The sequence below is a fragment of the Pseudopodoces humilis genome, chromosome 8 (genome assembly GCF_049639895.1).
Source record: "Pseudopodoces humilis isolate 2021_Gansu_Grassland_sample_001 chromosome 8, ASM4963989v1, whole genome shotgun sequence".
Taxonomy (NCBI): domain Eukaryota; kingdom Metazoa; phylum Chordata; class Aves; order Passeriformes; family Paridae; genus Pseudopodoces; species Pseudopodoces humilis.
The window spans coordinates 20,535,244-20,554,205 of NC_142207.1; the positions used below are offsets into that span (position 1 = coordinate 20,535,244).

The 18,962-nt window shown below is 42.2% G+C and overlaps 2 protein-coding genes across 6 annotated transcripts in view; both read left to right on the plus strand.

The window, feature by feature from the left end:
• RAPGEF4 (Rap guanine nucleotide exchange factor 4) overlaps positions 1–3,584 on the plus strand; it is a 145,136-nt gene extending 141,552 nt beyond the window's left edge. For all 4 annotated transcript variants that reach the window (XM_005519803.3, XM_088058877.1, XM_088058879.1 and 1 more), the window contains 2 exons: positions 750–804; positions 2,347–3,584. In XM_005519803.3, the coding sequence (XP_005519860.3) occupies positions 750–804; positions 2,347–2,474 (183 nt within the window). In that variant the 3' untranslated portion in view covers positions 2,475–3,584. The remainder of the gene's footprint in view (positions 1–749; positions 805–2,346) is intronic.
• Positions 3,585–14,481: 10,897 nt separating this feature from the next.
• MAP3K20 (mitogen-activated protein kinase kinase kinase 20) overlaps positions 14,482–18,962 on the plus strand; it is an 88,223-nt gene continuing 83,742 nt past the window's right edge. For both annotated transcript variants that reach the window (XM_014249423.2, XM_005519804.3), the window contains exon 1: positions 14,482–14,618. The gene's annotated coding sequence lies outside the window, so the exon portion shown is untranslated. The remainder of the gene's footprint in view (positions 14,619–18,962) is intronic.

An 18,962-nucleotide genomic window follows, 5' to 3' on the forward strand; every position in this document is an offset into this window, starting at 1 on the left:
TTGATTGAAACTGAATTGAATTAAATTATGTCTTTTTTGCTGAAGAGGAAGCACAGCCAAGAAGGACTGAAGGGACTTCTGCTTGTTTTGGTGAATTGTCAGTAAAAAGGTCCACCAAAAGTGAATCCACTTTTCACATTGGGTTAGATACACTTGAGCAAAGTAACACTGTGTAACAGTTGTTTATGAAACTCAGCTGCAGGCCACTGTACTGACAGTGGGCTTCTCACCTAGGGACTGAGCATTCTGCCAGTGGAATCACCCTCACGTGCTCATTTACACTGTCATCTTCCAGAAGGACCACATTTTAAACTCAAGTTTATATAAAAAGTGAAAGCTCTTTAATTGCTGAATATATTCTAGAAATGGCTTTGCTGTTTGGAGCTGATGGTCTTTAAATTAATGTGTATATACTCCATGGTATTCCTTTTACTTTTTAATATGATAAGATGTTATCAAAGAAATGCACATTGAAGGGGCTGATTTTCATTCTTACTTAGGGCCTTTTACAGCATTCAGGCAAGGGAAAGAGTTCTCTGAGCGCATGTAAATTATACTCATGCTGATTTAAAGCCTGTGTAAATGCAAATCACACCCTATATATGAAAGTATCAGCATTAAAATTATATTTTCATTCATATGACTGCTTTTATTGGCATGTGTCTTCACATTCAGGCACAGTTAGGTGCTTTGTTTAAATGATGAAATACAGTGCTTGTCTCTGATTGCATCCCATGTTTTCCTTCCAGCGCATGATTGCCAACACTGTCAGGACAGTGAAATTCTGCCGAAGCCAATCTTTCAGTAAGTGTATTACAACATCTGTACCATTGGCATTATCATCAGTAGCTACAGTAATTACAACTAATGCTGTGTGTACCAGAATTGAAGAGCCTGCTTTCCAGTGATTCTTCCATGTTTGGATCCTGTGATGTTTCACAGGGAGAAATATCCCTCAGGAAGCTCTAATAAATCTCTAATAAATCCCTTCTCCTCTATCTCTTTTCCATGCATGTGAAAGAACTGAATATCTGTGAGGTGTCTACCTGTCAGATTAGAGCCAGCTGAAATTAGCCACTGGATTCAGAAGTGGTTGAAATAAGTCTAGCAGGCAGCAGCACACAGATACTTGCTTAGATAAATGCTGTTTTAATATGAAACCAGTCTGGAGACATGACCTTTATAAATGACATAACTGCATAAGGCAGTGAATTTAAAACCTGTTTGTCAGTATCATTACCAGAACTTGCTTGAGGCTACGTAGGATGACAGAGCTGTATGGTCAAACAGGCTTCTCTGTGGGCCTCATCCCATTGAGGTGTACTGCCAGTCTCAGTCACATGGGCATTTCCTCAGCACTTCATCCATTTTGACTCACAGCACCCTTCCTCTTTCTCAAACAACAGAATAAATAGTATAAAACTGTATTTTTATTAAAAATAGTTTCTTTCCATGTGAGTCAAAGCTTAACTGTAGAAGATCTGTAGAAATTTCTGTAGAACTGTAGAAATTAAGAGAGATTTTTTTTCCCCTCCATAATCCAGGTTTTTCTGGCTTTGTGTCTTTAATTTTGATTTTTAAGCACGGGCGAGACCTCTACATATTTAGAAATGGAAGCAGATTTTCAGTATACATGATACAACAAAATGTCAGTATATAGATCTACTGGATCTAAATTCCATGCTTTTTGTGTATGAGTACGTGTAATGTATTGTAGATGCCTCAGTATCATTTTTTAGTTGAATTTAAATTACCTAACAGGTATTACATTACACTGTAAGCTGTTCCCTATGAGGCTGAAGATGTTTGGAATTTAACTCTGTAGTATTCCATAACTGCTACTGGGGTAGGTATAATGTGGTTAAGTAATGTAAACAGGTAGTAAGGCTTGAATGGGGCAGCCACTATGCACTACATTGTTACAAATATTTAATACTGACCTAGAAATGAGAATATTGCATGAAAAGAGGCTTAAATCAATTACATAATTTTGAATCTGTGAAAGTTGCTGGTTCAAAAGCAAATGAGCAGCTTTAAATTGTACTCGTTAGCTGTATAATTTATAGCTAATGACTGATAAGGTGATGTATAAAACTGTAACCAAGGACCATCAGTTTTAGTAAATGTAGCCAAGGATGTCCAAGAGAAAAGTTAATTTGTGGGGGTAGTAACCAGAAAGACCGTGAGATATGGAGGAAAGGTTTCAAAGAGAGCAATTTCTAAATATTTCCTTTTTAACTCACCAGGATCTAGTCTTTCCTCTGGCAGCTTGTAAGGAGTTGTGCATTTTGTTCAGGCATTTGTCCATTTATGTGTATCAATCCTACATCATTTCTCTTTCACCAGATCCTGATGCAGCCCTAACTAATAAAAACCATCAGGATGTTCGGAGCTACGTGCGGCAATTAAATGTGATTGACAACCAGAGAACTTTATCACAGATGTCTCACCGACTGGAACCGCGCCGAGCGTAAACATTTGAAGCAATGATGAGAAATGATCTTTTATCCTCTCAAGGTCACTTGTTAAGAACTTCACTTTCTCTGCTACTGCACTGCCACTACAAAAATAAGCAAAAACATACTCTAAGGTCTTAGGCAACGCACAATGTACCAGCCTGCTGGAGAACTTTGGCTGAGGAAGAATTTATGCACTGTAGGTGTATGGGTGGCCATGTTGTGAACTGTTAATTCATCTTAAGGTGTAGTAAGTGATATCTCATGGATTTTAAAAAAGGCAAAAGGTAGAATAGTTAGTGGGAAATGCACAAAAACTTGTAACAGTTCATTTAGTAGTAGGTAGTGGGTTCTTCTCCCTAATTAAGAATCTGTATTTCATGATTTATGCTTCAGGTAAGGACCAAAACTGATCATCAGTTTAGCTTGCTCAGCTACTTTTAACTGCAGTAGAAAGTGGATTTAATGATCAGATGGAGTAATGTATGTTCAAGAGCAGTCCAAGGTATAGTTCCATTCAGAGAAGACTTGCAAATATTTCTGTTTTAAATACAACAAATACTAAAAATTCCTAATCTTAATCATATTGTCTGCTACTACAAGCAGTGTGGCCATTTCAAAAAACTGACAAGACTGAAAATATTTTGAATAAATAGATTAATCAGTGTATACATTTTACTTCCTTCTTTTTAAATTTGCAATCAGGTTTTTAAAAAATTCAGTTAAAAGGTAGCAAAGGTCTGGTTCAAAAAGAGCACAATATGCACAAATGGATTTTAAGAGAATATTTTCCTGGACATTAAAATCTTAAACTTCAGCTAGAATTAATCATGGCTGGTTAACACATTTTCTGGTCTTACACATTTACAAATATCTTAGTTTTCAGCCAATTATTTGCACTTTCAATAGACTGTAAATAAATGTCAATTTATTATGTTCTAGAATATTTATTTGTGTAATAGTTATTGTGCCAAAATAATTCTGGTTTATTTATTTTGTTTAGCATGTAATGAGTGCAGCTTTTGTCTTCACACTCTGTGTGCATTTACATGTAGAATTGTGTGATCTATCTTTTCTGTAAATAACATGCAGTACCTTATTAAATGTAATTGCTGGAAAGGTTTAGTCACTGGCCTTATTTGCACTTTCAGCTTCATTCCTGCATAAATACCAATTCTACTAATTGGCTGATGTATCAGACTTGGCTTGTAATTTGCTGGTCCTCAAACCCACAGTTGGCCTTCATGCACTGAGAGGTGGACAATGCGATTAAAGCCAGTCAGATCCATCCCTGCCACGGGGAATGGCAACCTGGTAGTGAGGCAACACCATGGTCTTGTTAGCTCATTTGTTTCTCAGGAGAAAACATTTCGATTGGAAGGGTTTAAATAAAGAAGGGATATATTCTTAATTTTAGCCATCTGACTTATTTGTCCTTTAATGTGAGCACTACAAGTTATCTTGGGCAGATTTTACCTCAGGCTGGCAAACTCAAGATCTTGGCTAATATGGCACTTGAGAGAGCTCTGGGTTTGATGGCCACAGGAGGGAGGTCTCTCAGGGCCTGCAGCCATGAGGGGAGAGGTGGGCTGGCATGTGTCCTTTCCCCTCCTGAATGCTCCTGGGGATGGCTGTACTGCTGCTGGGCAAGCCCAGATAGCAGCCAAGTGCATGCCAAGGGAATGACAACGCTCAAATGGCAAAAGTCTTTCCTATTGCATTCACACTGGTTCTGCACTGTTAAGCTGGATGTCATAAAACTGATTAAGACTGAAATTAGAAGTTGCAACTATTATCTCATAATTGAGCTTCAGAGATGACTCATTGATATAGTCTACATTTTGCTTTGGACACAGAGTATATTTTTTTTGGCATTGAGCAGGACTGTGTAACCAGTATACACACATAAAGATTTTTTTTATCTATAAAAATAATTGCATTATTTCAGTAGAAACACAAATTCTGCAAAAGCTAAGAGTCACTGGGGAAATGGTGACACATAGAATCACAATCTGCTTGGTACCTGCATTCTGCAAAGGAAAGAATTACACAGTTAAGAAATATTCTGCAGCATGATGAAATAATTTATTTTAACTTTGCTGTCTGACTAGAAGTTCAAGATGATTCAGAGGAAAACCAGCTAATAACATAGAGACAGATTTGTGTCTTATTATTTCAAGTGAGAAATATTTATTTCCATTTGTGCTGTTCAATGAATATACTTCATATGGCTTTTTCAGATTCAGAATCTTGCCAGAAGCAAAGTTTGCAGTAGAATAAACTACAGGGACACAATTAATTTAACAGGCATTTTTATCTTTGCAATCAGTTGGTAACATTTCTGAGTTCATGATTTTATTTGTTCCAGGTTTGTTCCTATTGTTTGGACTTGCATTTATTTCTATGTTAGCTGGTTTATAAAGCTGCCAAGTTTTGGCTTGGCTCTGCATGTAGACCAATTCTTCATCTGTTTAGTATGTTTTTATCCCCTAGGTTTATTCTTTTTTTCTTCAGAACTTCTAACTCTTACTTATTTGTTGCCAACAGTTTCTATCGTGTAGTTGTATCCTAGTGATACAAAGAGAGGTTTTATGGCACCTCCATATCAACAAATGAATGCAGTTTACCTACTCAATGAAACTGGTATCTGACATTTTTTAATTTTCCAATAAAGGGCGCTGTATAAATAACAAGTGTTGCTATCTCAGTATCTAACTCATTCAAGTGGCTCAGATAGTTGCTATGGTTCTGATCACTGTCTACATACCTAGAGATTAGATGAATAAAACTACCTTCTGGCTCTAGGATCTGTCCTGAGCTTCCCTTGCTCCCTGTGTTGACTTTATAACAGGAAGGCAGCTGTCAATATATTGCTCTTGCTGTAGGAAGTCTAAGCAACTGTTGCACTAGAGGAGAGAACTAATAGGAACTCAAGAAACACCGAAATGTCGAAATGTCCATCCTGACTCACCCTGTGCTCGCAGCTGTGAGTAACAACTTGTTCCTGCTTCACTGACGACACCCCCTTGCTGCTGACTCTCCGGCTGGTCTGCAGGCTTGGCTTCCAGGAGCTGGGCAATCTCCAGCACCACTCAAGGTCCATCCTGCTGTAGTAGCAGCACTTGGCCTGGTTTTGGCCCGTGCCAGCTACCCCCGCAGGAGTGTCCAGCCATTGCATGTGGGGGATCGTGCAGCAGGGCCATTTCCAGGGGAAACTGCAGAGCTGTTGCTCCTGTCTCCGTCCTGGCCCTGCAGTCCTCCAGTGGGACCCAAGGTGCTCTGCACCTCCATCACACCCACTTGCATGAACAGCATAAATACTGCAGCACAGCCCCGTCCTCATTGCAACACTGCAGGCTAAACAAATGCTAACTTGTTCTAAATTATGATTATGCCTGAGGGTCACAGGCCATACAGTGCTGCTATGGCTGGTTCCTGCTGCTTGGTCTCAGGGCCCAGAGCTCCTGGTCCTGTTTTATTTACTGTCAGAGTTATAACTGTACTATGAGTTTTCAGGTGAGATGGCCAGGAGGCAGTGTCCATAATAAATATCTACTGCTGGGGACCACTGAGCCAGGATGGTGACACCTTGGGCATTTTGGAAAATGTTCTGCATTACAGGGTTCCACTGCTGATGTTTTTTTCCTCAGGCAGCAGTAGAGAGCACAAACACTTCAGTTTAGGGCTGCAGAAGCTAAAGAATTACAGAGTACAGCTCTCCCTACCCTGGCACATTTCACTATTGTTGATTTGTTAGGATTTGTTCTTTTTCTCAATGACCAGGCCCAGTGCTGACAAAGGCAGGAAACAAAGGTTAAGTCCAGGGAGGATTGAATCCTGCACACCAGGAAGCTACAACTGTTTGGTAAAGGCAGGATTCAAAGTATTTTCCATGGACATCTTGTTCAAACCCAGTCTGCCACAAAGATATGATAGTGCCAGATAAAAGAGTTCAAATGTATTTGCAGGACTTTGCAGATGGAGGGTTTGGGTTCTTTCTTTCTAGGTAAAATATTGTGAGGGCACACAGTCTCTTCATAGCACATACAAAGAGACAGAGACAAAAAAATGCTTCTTTTCAGAGACACTGGCAAAACAACCTTTTAAGTACAAGAAGTTTAAATATAATTTAGAAATCTTACAAAATGAGTTTGAGAGAAATCAAAAGATTTAACCTTCAGGGGTGCAAAAAGAGATAATGAATTTTGCTTGGGGAAAAAAATTTAACAAAATTATAAATCTAAATTGTTAACACAGCTTCTTAGTAAGGTCAACTGCATAATATAGAGCACCTTAACCTCTTCCAGCAATTTTTAAACACCATGCAGCTTAAATAGACTGCTTCTGAATTCAGCAGTATTTCTTCTGGGAGCTCTGAATGCAAATCAAGAGGTAATAGTAGAAGGAAATTAAAAGATGTGCTATTCTCATTTCATTTTTTGTACTGATAATAAGGAAAGCAGCATAGAGTGATATGGCAAAGTGAACCTCTAACTTCAATAGCTTTTCTTTCACTGTTAATCTGAAATGCATTACACTCTGCCTTTTCAAATAATCATAATGTTCTTTACTGTAGCCTGCATTAAAGTTTAGCAGGTATAAGCAGCAGCTGTCACCAGAGGTCAAGGTATTAGCAATCAAAGAAAATAATGACCAGATTAAAAAGTTACCATTAAAACTGCAAAACCAGAAACTTCTTTAGCAGTTTATCTTTGGAGCCCTTCCTCCGGGGCTGTAGCTGTGCCCATGGAACCCCTGGCACCCATAGATATCTCCCATTGCAGTGTGGTGGGGCTGGGCAGCCCTGGACTGGGGTGATGACATTTGGCCCCAGCAGCTGGAGGCTGCACCTTTCTGCCTCTCTTGGAAAGGTGCAGCACTGCCCCAAACCAATTCCCACAGGACAGGGAGCTCTCTGACATGGCTGGTGGCTAAAACCTGATGTCAAGCTGCTCGCTGTGGTCAGTGTTAGGGGAGCATGCAGGGTACGTCACCGCAAGCTTTTACCTCATGCTGTCCAACAGCATAGAGAGACTGGCTCCAACCCACCTGCCCTGTGCACTGCTTTAGCAATTACAGCCCTCAGACATCTTCTAACTAAGGCAGCAACTTGCAAATCCACAAAGGAGTGTAACCCAGCCATGGTCTTGGTGGTTTATGACTCGAGTGATGGGGGGACTTCTGTAGAAGGGGGGAATTCTTAAAAGGGAAAAAAGAGCATGTACTGCTACAAAATCTATCACTTACATCTAACTGCTGAAGGGTATTTCACAAAGGGTTGCTTTTTAATAGGCCTGGCACTCAAAGGTAATTTCTGAATTCAAAATAAACTCAGAAACTGACATGATAATGCATAAAGAATGAATAATTACTGACGCAAATTGGAATATTTTTCTTGGAAACTCCATGAAATAAAAACGTGACACATGGGGGTACTGGTAAGAGCTTGACCTTTATTTCCTGGCCCTAATCCATTTGGGTCAGAGTGACAAAAAATGAACCCTTTCTCACATGGTAGGGGTCAGCCAGTCGTGTTTAATTTTTTCCCTCTCTTTGCTTTCAAATGCAAATAAAGCACATTACCAATGAAAATAATGATTGTAAATGAATACCTCAATTAAAGGAAATTTACATAAAGATACGTAGGATAGAAGTGACAGTAGATATTCCAACATCCTAACAGACAATAATCCATTTCTTAATCAACTTCTGTCAATAATCATAAGCTTTCTGCTCTCCATGGTTTCCTCATTATACCACCACCTCTTGTGTTTTTAAATAGTTCTTTCTTCAGATGCTGTCCGAACCAGCAAGTGAACCTGCTATCTGTATTTGCCGACTCTTTGTGTTTTTCACAGGTGTACATTATTTCTGCACAGGACTACTGTCGGCAGCATTGTGGATGTTCTCAGATAACAGAGAGACAGTTTTGCCTTGGGTTTTCTTTAGATGTCCTCATTCTCTGTAGGACTGACCCTTGAGGGCTGCAGTACTGGCAGGTTGCTGTCTAGTGTCTGTTTGAAATACAACATTTCCTTCCATTTGTAATTCCTGCCCTAGTGTTTCTCCTGTTCCTCTTGTCTGGCATGTAACTCCTTTGTGGTGCTCCTGATCAGTTAGCACTGTTGCCAAAAACTAGTAAGAGGTTTGCAGGGATTTTTGTTTCCTTCCTGTCATAACTAGGAACTGTTAATAGTGTGCTTGTGTTTTGGGAGAATTGATTACCTCTTTTTGGAATCACAGGAAAAGGGACTGAGATGATACTGGCTTTTCTGAGGCAGTCTAATATTATGGATGTTTTCTAGTCTTATTTAATCTCTAAATGCAAAGAGAAAAAAAATGTGATTTCCAATAGACAGATTTGTTTCTAATTAATGTCTAGTGGGTTAAACAAGTAGCAAAAAATATAAGTAACCGTATACTATGGAACATTCATTAAAAGGAATTAAAATTTTCTTTATAATTCAAACCAATTCCCTGCCAATGGTGGCCAAAATGTTCATTATTCCAATACCTGCATTTATTTTAGAAGAAAGGTAAATGACATAAATAGTTTGGTAACACTTTGTTTAATAAAGAAAAAGTTATTTTATGCTTTAAATCATTTGTTGAAAGTTCTGTGTTGTTATCTTCCCTTGGTGGTCCTCAGAGGTGGTAGAATTTTGCCTGCCTCTCCCCAAACTCTCTGTAACGGAGCAATCTATTGGGAAAAAATTTAGAGAGAAATGAAGGGGCTGTTGCTTCAGTGGAGCTCAGAGTGATGTGGATTAGAAAACACAAATGGGCACAGCTACAATAAATTCAGTACAGCTCTAAAACAAAGAAAACAGTGTTAAGCTGTATAACATTCTAGAGAAAAAATCTGCCAAAATTACAACAACAAATTAAGTCCATTGGACCAGAAAATTTAATATAAGAAGGAGTATGAGCTATATATATACAATTAAAAGTATGTAATGAAAAGGTAGCTGAGCAGAGTAATAGTGAGTGGATTACAGCTGAGTGTAATGATCAGCTAAAAATTGTGGTGCCAGAAAAAGATAAGAAAACCATTCTTGTAAAACAATCAAGAATTGGATTTCTTGTTAATATTTTGCCATCTCATGGCTATCTCATTACTAATTATATTGACATTTTTGTAGAAGTTATATGTGCTTTTACACTGCACATGTGCCTGATCAAAAGATAGTGAACAAGCTGTAACCTGCCAGTTCTGAAAACCATTGTGCACAAAGCACGTATTTGATTCACACCCATTGCACACAGGCATATTCTGACACATGTCTGTATTTAATAATTCTGGTCTATGTTAAATAATTCTGAGCTTAATAATTTTATAATTAATTAATATTTAATAATATATTTATAATTTCATGTTAAATATACCATATAGGCACTTTCATAAAATGCTTATTTAAAAAATTAAAAAAAAAACCAACAGATAAGAAAACAACAACAACGATGGGTCTCGTAGATGGGTGATGGTTGGTACAAGCTCTGTCTTCATTCCCCATGAAGGACGATAAGAAGCCATTTCCCACAGGGCACCAAAGACTGGGCTGCTGAAGCAAACAGGAATCACAGTCTTGGCTGTGCGAGCATGGGGACTGCATGTAGCATCAGGGTGGTGTTTGTGGGTGCATACTCACTACCTCATGTATACCAGGAATGGCAAGGTTGCCTCTGAGCCAAATTTAAAGACAACTCCTTAGATTTTCCATGTGCTGAATGGAAATGACCCAGAAAAAGAAAAGGCAGCTTTTTTTGGCTAGCAGTACCATGCAAGTTTTCTTTTAGTTGTGAAATCAATCTTGCAAGTTATGTTTTGGGGTGTAACTGCAGAGGTGTGTGATTGCAGCATATGTGGACATATCTGCACGTATTTCAGTCTGGAAAGCAAGCAAAAATAATGTAGAGAGGGCTTTCAGGTGAGCTATTTGTTTACCTTTTGCAGATCACAAACCTGATGGAACAAATGGTATAAACCTAATGCCACCATGTAGTTGCAGCTAACATTGCTCAAACAAGCTAGATTAACACAAGCATAAACTAATGCTACATCTTCTACAGCAGTGTGTACAACTTTCCAAGCATATCCCAAGCATGACTTCCACTATGTTTTCTGGCCAATTTTTTAAGCTAGAAATGGAAGCAAACCATAGCAACCAAAGAAACAGCCGTGCTTCAAAGAAATGTCCGTTTTAAGCCTGAGATGAGCTCTGGGCCAGTCTTGAAGGAGAATTGAAAAATATGGAGCAGGTGTCCACCTCCAAATTATCTGTGTCTAGAGTTCCACATACAGTTTAAGCTGGTATAAACCACCACGCTGCTAAAAAAGCACTACCAGGCTCTATCCCCTCTCAGCTGTTTTTATCAGACCTTGCTCCTTTCCTGGCTTTGTGTTAGCATGAGTCTTTGTGCAATTGCCCGATGACCTGCATAATGCTCTGAGTGAAAACTGATTTGTTTTCTCTGCAGTAGCTTCTCCTGCACAGCCCAGTTTCCTGTGCAGCCCTGCAAACACCATGCTGGCAGAAGGTGAGATGGGCAGCGCAGCAGCAGGAACAGGCCTCGACAGGCAGGGCAGGGCTGTGCCTTATGCTTTTGGCAGGCAGGATGGTTTAAACCACCTGGACATATGCATGACACTGTATTTTCCATGTTGAAATGTGTGTCATTACACAACTTGTGATGAAATGTAAAGAGACAATTCATATGACTCCTTTCAGCTCTAAAATTGAGTTAAAAGTTGCCATAATTGCCTTTGTCCTTTGCCAATTGTGGCTTTATAATAACTTTTGTTAGCTTTTAAATATTTTCTTTTTCTGCCTGTCCTATATCAATTGAAGAAGCCTGAGGTTAGGATTGAGCTCTCCAGAGGTAACTTTTGAGTTTCTCTGAGTTTACTGCCTCAGAAAGGAGGGAAAACATACCACCATGTGTTCACTGTTCTATAAATAGTATGACCTCCTAAGAAACTGCCATTATACTGGTTTCTGATCTTTTCTAGCTATTTTTAGTTTAATTTTCATGATAATGGAGAAACAACTTGAACATATCCAGTCTTACTAGCCAGAGGGCAGAAACAGTACAAGCCCCAAAATGCATGTTTAAAACGTTGTTGTAATAGTTTCAGCTTCACAACAGTGTAGCACTGGGGCTGGACAGTTCTTGTGCAGACTTTACTTTCTCTCACTTGTCCTCTACTAGAGCAGGTGCAACTATATGATTTAAACAAGTGGCATGTTAACACGTTACCTGGTGCAGACTCTGCATTCCTGCTCTTGAAATAGGAAATATTAACCACCCCCTCATTTCTCATGTGCTTCTGGAATAGTTTATTTAGGCCCTGCTACTAAGGCCTAAAGTTACATATGGTAAATCCCTGCTCTACAGATACATAGCCATGAAAAAATCCCCAGACAAAGAACTGTGAATGCATGCGCTCGAGGAAAATGCCTATTAAACAGGTGATTTAACATTCAAAGAGATTTTTAAATCATTTGACTAATGGGCAATTGCCTCTGACAGGAAGGACAAACACTTCAGTTACAGCATTTAAGATACTAAGTATGTGGCAGCTCTCCTCCTCCAGAGCATAGTTTCATGTGACTTGTGTTTGATATTTGTGTGCTCCTTTAAAATGTGGCACTTTTGACTGGAGGCTCATTAGCATATCAGTTCATAAGAAAGCACAAGTGCTTGCAGATCAGACAAGAAGTGCCTGAAACTGCAGTATCCAGGGCCTGCTGACCTCCTTTGCTTCTTGTCCTGGCAATACTGAACCTATCTGGTGGGCAAAAGGGGTTACCAGTACCTGCTTTTTGACTTTCTTACTGTCTTCACATACTTTCTGCACTGAGTGCTTAAGATCTTGCTGAATTTTACTCCTATTATTGTGGTTCAGTAAGATATTTTAAGCACAGAAAGTATTAGTATTTTTAATTGATGTTAGTTGTGCCATACTAATAAAACATGGGGGAAAGCTTCTGCTATCCATTAAATAATTGTATTTCATTAATTAGTAAAGTGCTTTTCCATTATTTGCCTTGTTACCATACATTTTTGAGATGTACAATTAATGGACATGGTTCAATGGGATGCTGCACAGTTCTTTGTGAATCATTGTGCTACACAACTGGTTTTATATGGCAGATCTACACATGCATGTGACAACAGTCAAATATGAGAGATAGCAAGGAGCTGCAGTTCTCCAAAGAATATAAAATCCCAATGTACAGTCAGCAGGAGACGACCTGGGAAGTTCAGAGTAAAGAAGCCCTAGGCACTGATTTTTGTATGATGAATTGTATCATACAGAAAATGTGCTGTCACAGCCATGTTATGTGCTTACCTCAATAGAAAAACTGTCTCCCAAGTATTTTGAGTCTTTTCCTTTAATTGTGACACCAGTAAATTGTCTTATTGAAACAGTAATAAGCTGATTCTATTTGCAAAAAGTTTTCTTCAACAGTAGAATACCTCAATGCCATTAAAATGTTTGGATAAGAAGCGGTCTGTATGGCTGTTTCATTTCTGACCTGGGCAGCCAGGGAATACAAATGAGAGATAGGGGGGGTTACAATTGCAAGTCAAGTCCTCCTCTTCTTCCATATTCCTGAAAAGAGGACTGGCTGTAGGAGAAAACCTGTTCCCTTCCTATTCCTTGGGAACTCCAAACCCTCACCCACAGCATTGTGGCAACCCCAAGTGACAGGGCTTAATATGCCACGTCTTGGGAACACACCATCCCAGCCCCCATGGCACAAGACCAATGAAGTGGGGGTTTTTTAGTTACCTTCCTCTGGTCATTTTGGTAACAAATTTAGCCATACTACCTGTCACTGAAAAAGGAATCTTGGAAGAAAGAAGCTTGTGCTTCCAAAGCTGTGGCCATGGCAGTGCATCCCCCTGCCTGGACTCCCTCTACCTGCAGTGGCTGGGCTGCACTTGTCCCATGGAAACACCTGAGAAAACAGGCCCTGCTCAGTCCAGAGGTTCTTCCCAGGTTTGGCAGAGATGACCAACAAGCAAACAGCCACTCTGCCAGAGGCTATCCTCCCTGGCCAGTCCAAGCCAGAAGGGCCAACCATGTCCTGGGGTGCACCAGGCACAGCATCGCCAGCCAGGCAAGGGATGTGACTGATTGTCCCACTCTGCTCTGCACTTGTGCGGCCTCGCCTTGAGTGCTCAGGGCAGTTTTGGTGCCACAATGTCAGAAGGTTATAAAGCCCTTAGAGAGTGTCCAAAGGAGGGCAAGAGTGATGGTGAAGGGCCTTGAGGGGAAGCTGTGTGAGGAGTGGCTGAAGGCACTGGGTCTGTTCATCCTGGAGGAGACTGAGGGGAGACCTCATTGAAGATACTACTTCCTCGTGAGGGGAAGCAGAGGGACAGACACTGTTCTCTTCTATTCTCTGTGGTGACCAGTGACAGAACCCAAGGCAATGGCCTTAAGTTGTGTCAGGGAAGGTTTAGATTGGATATTATTAAAAGGTCCTACACGCAGTGTGGGGTTGGGCACTGGAACAGGCTCCCCAAGGAAGTGGTCGTAGCACCATGCCTAACAGAGTCCAACAAGCATTTGGACATCACTCTCAGGCACATGGTGTGATTCTTGGGGATGTCCTGTGCAAGGCGAGGAGTTGGACTTCATGGTCTTTGTGGGTCCCTTCCAACTTAAGTCTGTGATTCGGTGATTCTGAGAAGCTGATGCTCCATCCCGCTCGCCTCACGCCAGGCGCACACAGCGCTCCCGGTGAGGGTGCAGGGTGTGCAGGCCGTGAGGGGCCACGCGCGCCGTACGCCAATGATCCCAGGGCGGGGGGGCCGCGCTCGCCCCCGCCCGCCGCAGCCGCAGCCCGAGGGGCCGCTCCGCGCCGGCACCGCCCGCCCTGCCCCGGCACCGCGCCCCCTACAGGCGGGGCACTGCGCCGCCCGCACCCCGGAGCCGGCGGCGGCCGCGCCTCCCCGCGGGGCCCAGCGCGGAGCGCGGGGTGGCGCCGCTGCGAGGCGGTGCGGGGGCGGCGGCGGCTTCGGCTCCCGGCACCAACCGGAAGCGCGGGGGACGGAGCGGGAGACGCGATCGCGCCGGTTGTAGTCTCCCTCGCCGGCTCCGGGATCGGCGCCGCTTGGGTCCCGCCAGCCCGGAGCCCCTCGGGAAAGGTGAGGACGGCGAAGCGCCCTCCGCGGGGGCAGCGCCTGGGGCGGCGGTGCGGTGGGTGCGCATTCGGCTGGGCGGAGGGAGGCGGCGGGCCGGGCCGGGCCGGGCCGTGGCGTGGGTGTCCCCTCCGGATTTGACTTTCCCCGTGCTGAAGCAACTTCGGAAGCCCTGTGAAGGGAGGCGGCCGGCCGGGCACACCGCCTGACCTTGCGTCGCCTTGGTCCCGCCGCGCCGGCCAAGCGCCCCCGTGGTTAGCGGCGCCCACGCTTGGCCGCGCAGTGGGACGGGGGTCGGGAGACTAGCCGTGCCCCGCCGGGAGGACAGGGCAGGACAGAGCGGTGCCCCCCGAGCGACACCCGGGCGGGACGGCGTGCGAAAGGTGCTGCCGGCGGCGGCCGCCCGTGAGGGAGGAGAGCGGGACATGGGCAGCCAGCGTCCGGCCGGGGGCTGCTGCTGCCCTCGGACATCCCTGCGCTCCTTAGAATGTGTTTCAAATGCAGCGTACCTGCTGCATTTTGCTGTTTTGGGCATAAAATCCGTCGGGTTGGGATTTGAGGTGTGACTTTCATTCCCTCCGTTTTGTTTTTTTCCTTTTTTAAAAGTATGCCGTCGTTCTTTGGTTCTGGTGTATTTGCTTAAGTTAGCTCGTTTCCAGCAGTATGATCTTTTATTAAGCACGCGTGTGAGCCATCTATTACCCTGTATCCAGCATGCTCTGCTGGGAGTTTTAGCGACAGAGCCATCGGGAAAGCCATGGATCATTACTTTTTCTAAGTTCCAGAAGCAGAAATAATTTGAAAGCACTGGATTAACTGGGTCACTGCCCGAAAACATCATAGCTTTCTGCAGGAGGCATGTGGCTAGATGTTTTCAGGACTTTGTCCTGGAATTGGAAGTCCTCTGAAGTCTACTTATTTTATCTCTCCCTAATGTGCTTTGCATACCGGTGGCATTGTGTGAGTAATGGTAACCCTGGAGAGCCTGGCTCACTGTGAGGGGAAGACAGAAACATGGACAAAACTGAGGCCCAGGTCCTGCAGTCTGGCCTGTGCCAGGACCAAGCTGTGCTATGGGCCTGGATGCAGGCCTAGCTGCCTTGTCTTTCTTGTGTGCTGTTGTGTGTGTACTACTGGCAGGCATCACTCACAAGGTACAGTGTAAGCAAAGTGACCATTTCAGGGGTTTTCTGAGATAAAATGTTTTCTATTTAAAGCGAACCCTTTAAAGCCTTCAGTCTCTGCCATTGACACAGCTCGGCTTAAATATGAGTCTTTTCCTTCAGTACTCAAACAGTTTAGGTGGAGTTGAGCTCTTTTTCTGTAGCAATGGTTATATAAATTAAAATAAAATTAGAAATGTTATTAATGGAAGTTATGCAGAATTCTTAGGTTCTGACAAAGGACAGGCTCAAATGTTGTTGAGTCTGTAGCTAAGGTAGGCAGAGCCATGCCTCCAGTCTCACCATCTGCAGGACTGCTACTCAGTCTGATTAAGAAAGTTTAGGAGTTGTAGGAGTTGTTTGCTTTATTTTAACTCGTTGGGAGATTAGAAGATTAGGATATATTTAATTTGGATTTGTGCTTGGAGTTTGTTTGCATCTTATCCATCAGCAGTTCATGATATGATTAAGTTTTTTTTTTTATTTATAAAAACTTCTTTCTGTAGTATCTTTTGTAGCTTAGTGTCACTCCTTTTCTGTTTTCTATTAGGACAAGACAATGGTTAACCATGTTTTCATATTTGAGGGTGGGATTTTTTTGTAGGACATTTTTATGCGATTTTTTTTAAAAAAATATATATATTTAACTGTATAGATATACTGCTGAAAAAAATCCAGGTTGGTATGCTCAAGGACTGCAGGCCATGTTGGATACAAAGGATGATTTGGGTCTAAAAATGGATGGTCAAAGATCCTGAAAGCAAATGGGCTGTTTTGCCAAATAAGGAAACTTGGCACATTCAGCTGTGTATTTTAAGATAGCACAAGTGTGGTGTGCTACTACTTTATTGGCAATATGTTGGCAGTGTGCCTTCCTGCAAGAAGCACTGAATCTTACTTTGTGGAACCACACAGTAAAGTGAGGGGCAGGGAGTTGCATGATTGTTCCTCATAATAAATTACAAAGGCTGTTCCTGCAGTAATTGAATACTTGAGTAGCGTCAGGTGCACGTGCAAGATGAGAGATGCAATTTTTGGTTTCACAGCCACGCACTGAACAAAATATGAGTTGCAGTTACTGTGCAATTTGTAAATTCTTTCCTCCCTCCTGTCTCTGTGTCCCTCAAGTGGAAGCTCTTTATACTCCGGGAGCAGCAGCTGAATGACAAACAGAAGGGTCTTCTGTTTTTTAAGTGGAATAAAGCAGAGTTCTGGGCATGGCAGCACTTCCCCTACATTGCAGTTTGTGGGAGCTGGGAGGTATAAGTGAATACGTAGGGTTCTTCCAGTGGTGCTGTGCTAAGATGCAGGGCAGCCTGCAACAGGGTTGGTCTGCAGCCTGTGTGCCTGGGGGTTCCCTTATCTTGAGGGATCTAGGGGAACAGCAAATGTTCCCCTGCCTTAGCAAGGCTGGGACCCTCACATGGGTTAATCCCCTAAAGTTCTGTAATTACAAGACAGTGATGGTGGATGGTTTGCTACACCTCCATCATTGGAGCACACATCATTGGTGTGCTGAACTTGTGGTGACTTTACTTGCTGCAAAATGGCTCTGTGTAGTGGTCCTGACATGTTACATACTAATGATAAATAATAATTTCAAATGTTAAGCACTGCCGAATGCAACTCAGATCTGTTACTTTTTGGTATGAAATGAACAGCTTCCAACAGCATGCTCAAATACAAGTTATTATGTGGAAAAAATAGTGCTGGGAGAAGATGTAGATGTTGCTGCAAGATTACAAGCTCATGCTAACTATTAGAAATAAAACAGAAAAAGGAGAAAATTCTTTTACCCCCAGGAAGATCCCACAGGAATAACTGAAATAAACAGCAGTTATTTCCTGAAATACCTGTCATTCACCATTTCTGAATTGTCATGTTTTCATTTAATCGTGAACAAGCAACAAAGTCAGTCAGTGTTTCCCTGCTACACAGTGATGGTACTTAAACACCCAAAACCATGAGTGGGGAAGGAGGGTGCGTGTGCCAAACCCTCTTTCACTGTGTGCAGGGGAATTGCTGTAAGGCCCCAGGCCTGGAGGCTGTGTTGCAGAGGGCTGCTCTCCTGTCTGCAGAAGCGTAAGGTGCAAAAAAGTGCTGCACACTGTTGGAATGCTGTGCTTGTTTCAGATGCAAGTGGAAGACTATGGAGTTTAATGAAATACCTGATCTATTTTTTTAATCTTAGCTAATGTTATAAACTCAGATTGGTAAATATCTTTAAAACAAGTTAATAAGTGTGTGGATTTGTCACTTGCAGTTGTTTATCTGAACAGTTGTTTTCTCAAACGTAACACAGAGATTGATCTTTCTAATTGAGGATTACCTACCTCGAATCCAAAAATATGGAGTGATGTTTAAACAGGTCTGTTGTTTCATCTAGAAAAAGAAAATGAATGCAGGCTGTTTTTAATTCCAGATCTCTAAAGAAAGTGTCTCTTGTAAATCTCCTCTACCTTCTCTGGAAAAAAAGCATCTGGAACAACCTGGTGCCAACTAATGAATCATTCTTTAAATAACATTAACTTATTGTGTGCTGGTGCCTTATAGCATCTCTACAACTACCTGAAAAGAGGTTGTGGTCAGGCAGGGGTCAGCCTCTTCTCCCTGACAACCGGTGACAGGACAAGAGGATGTGGTCATAAGCTGTATCAGGGGAGCTTTAGGCTGGACATGAGGAGGAATTTCTTCACAGAAAGGCTGATTAAACGTTGGAATGGACAAACCAGGGAGGTGATGGAGTCACTGTTGCTGGAGGTGTTTAAGGAAAGACTGGATGTGTTACTCAGTGCCATGAACTAGTTGACATGGTAGTATTTAGTCACAGGTTGGACTCAGTATTTCAAAGGTCTTGCCACCTGATTCACTGTGTGATCCTGTGATCTGCAGCTGGTTGACTGCTGTAGGTAAGAGAAGGTGAAACTGAAACTGAGAAGGTGTTTAAAGAATGAATGGTAGCTTCTGCAAGTGCTTGTGAGCCAGGTACTGCATTGTAAGCCCATGAAAATTTAGTTAAAGTTTGAAGCACTAAGGAGGACCCATCAGAAAAGCACTCATTTGTATTTTTCTGGTGTGCATGTTATTCTCTGCTAGTGTAATTTTCAGAAATCAAATAATTTACTTGTTTGTACAATTGGCTTTGGTTCTGGGTGAGCAATAGTATTAAATAATTTGACAGTCCTTC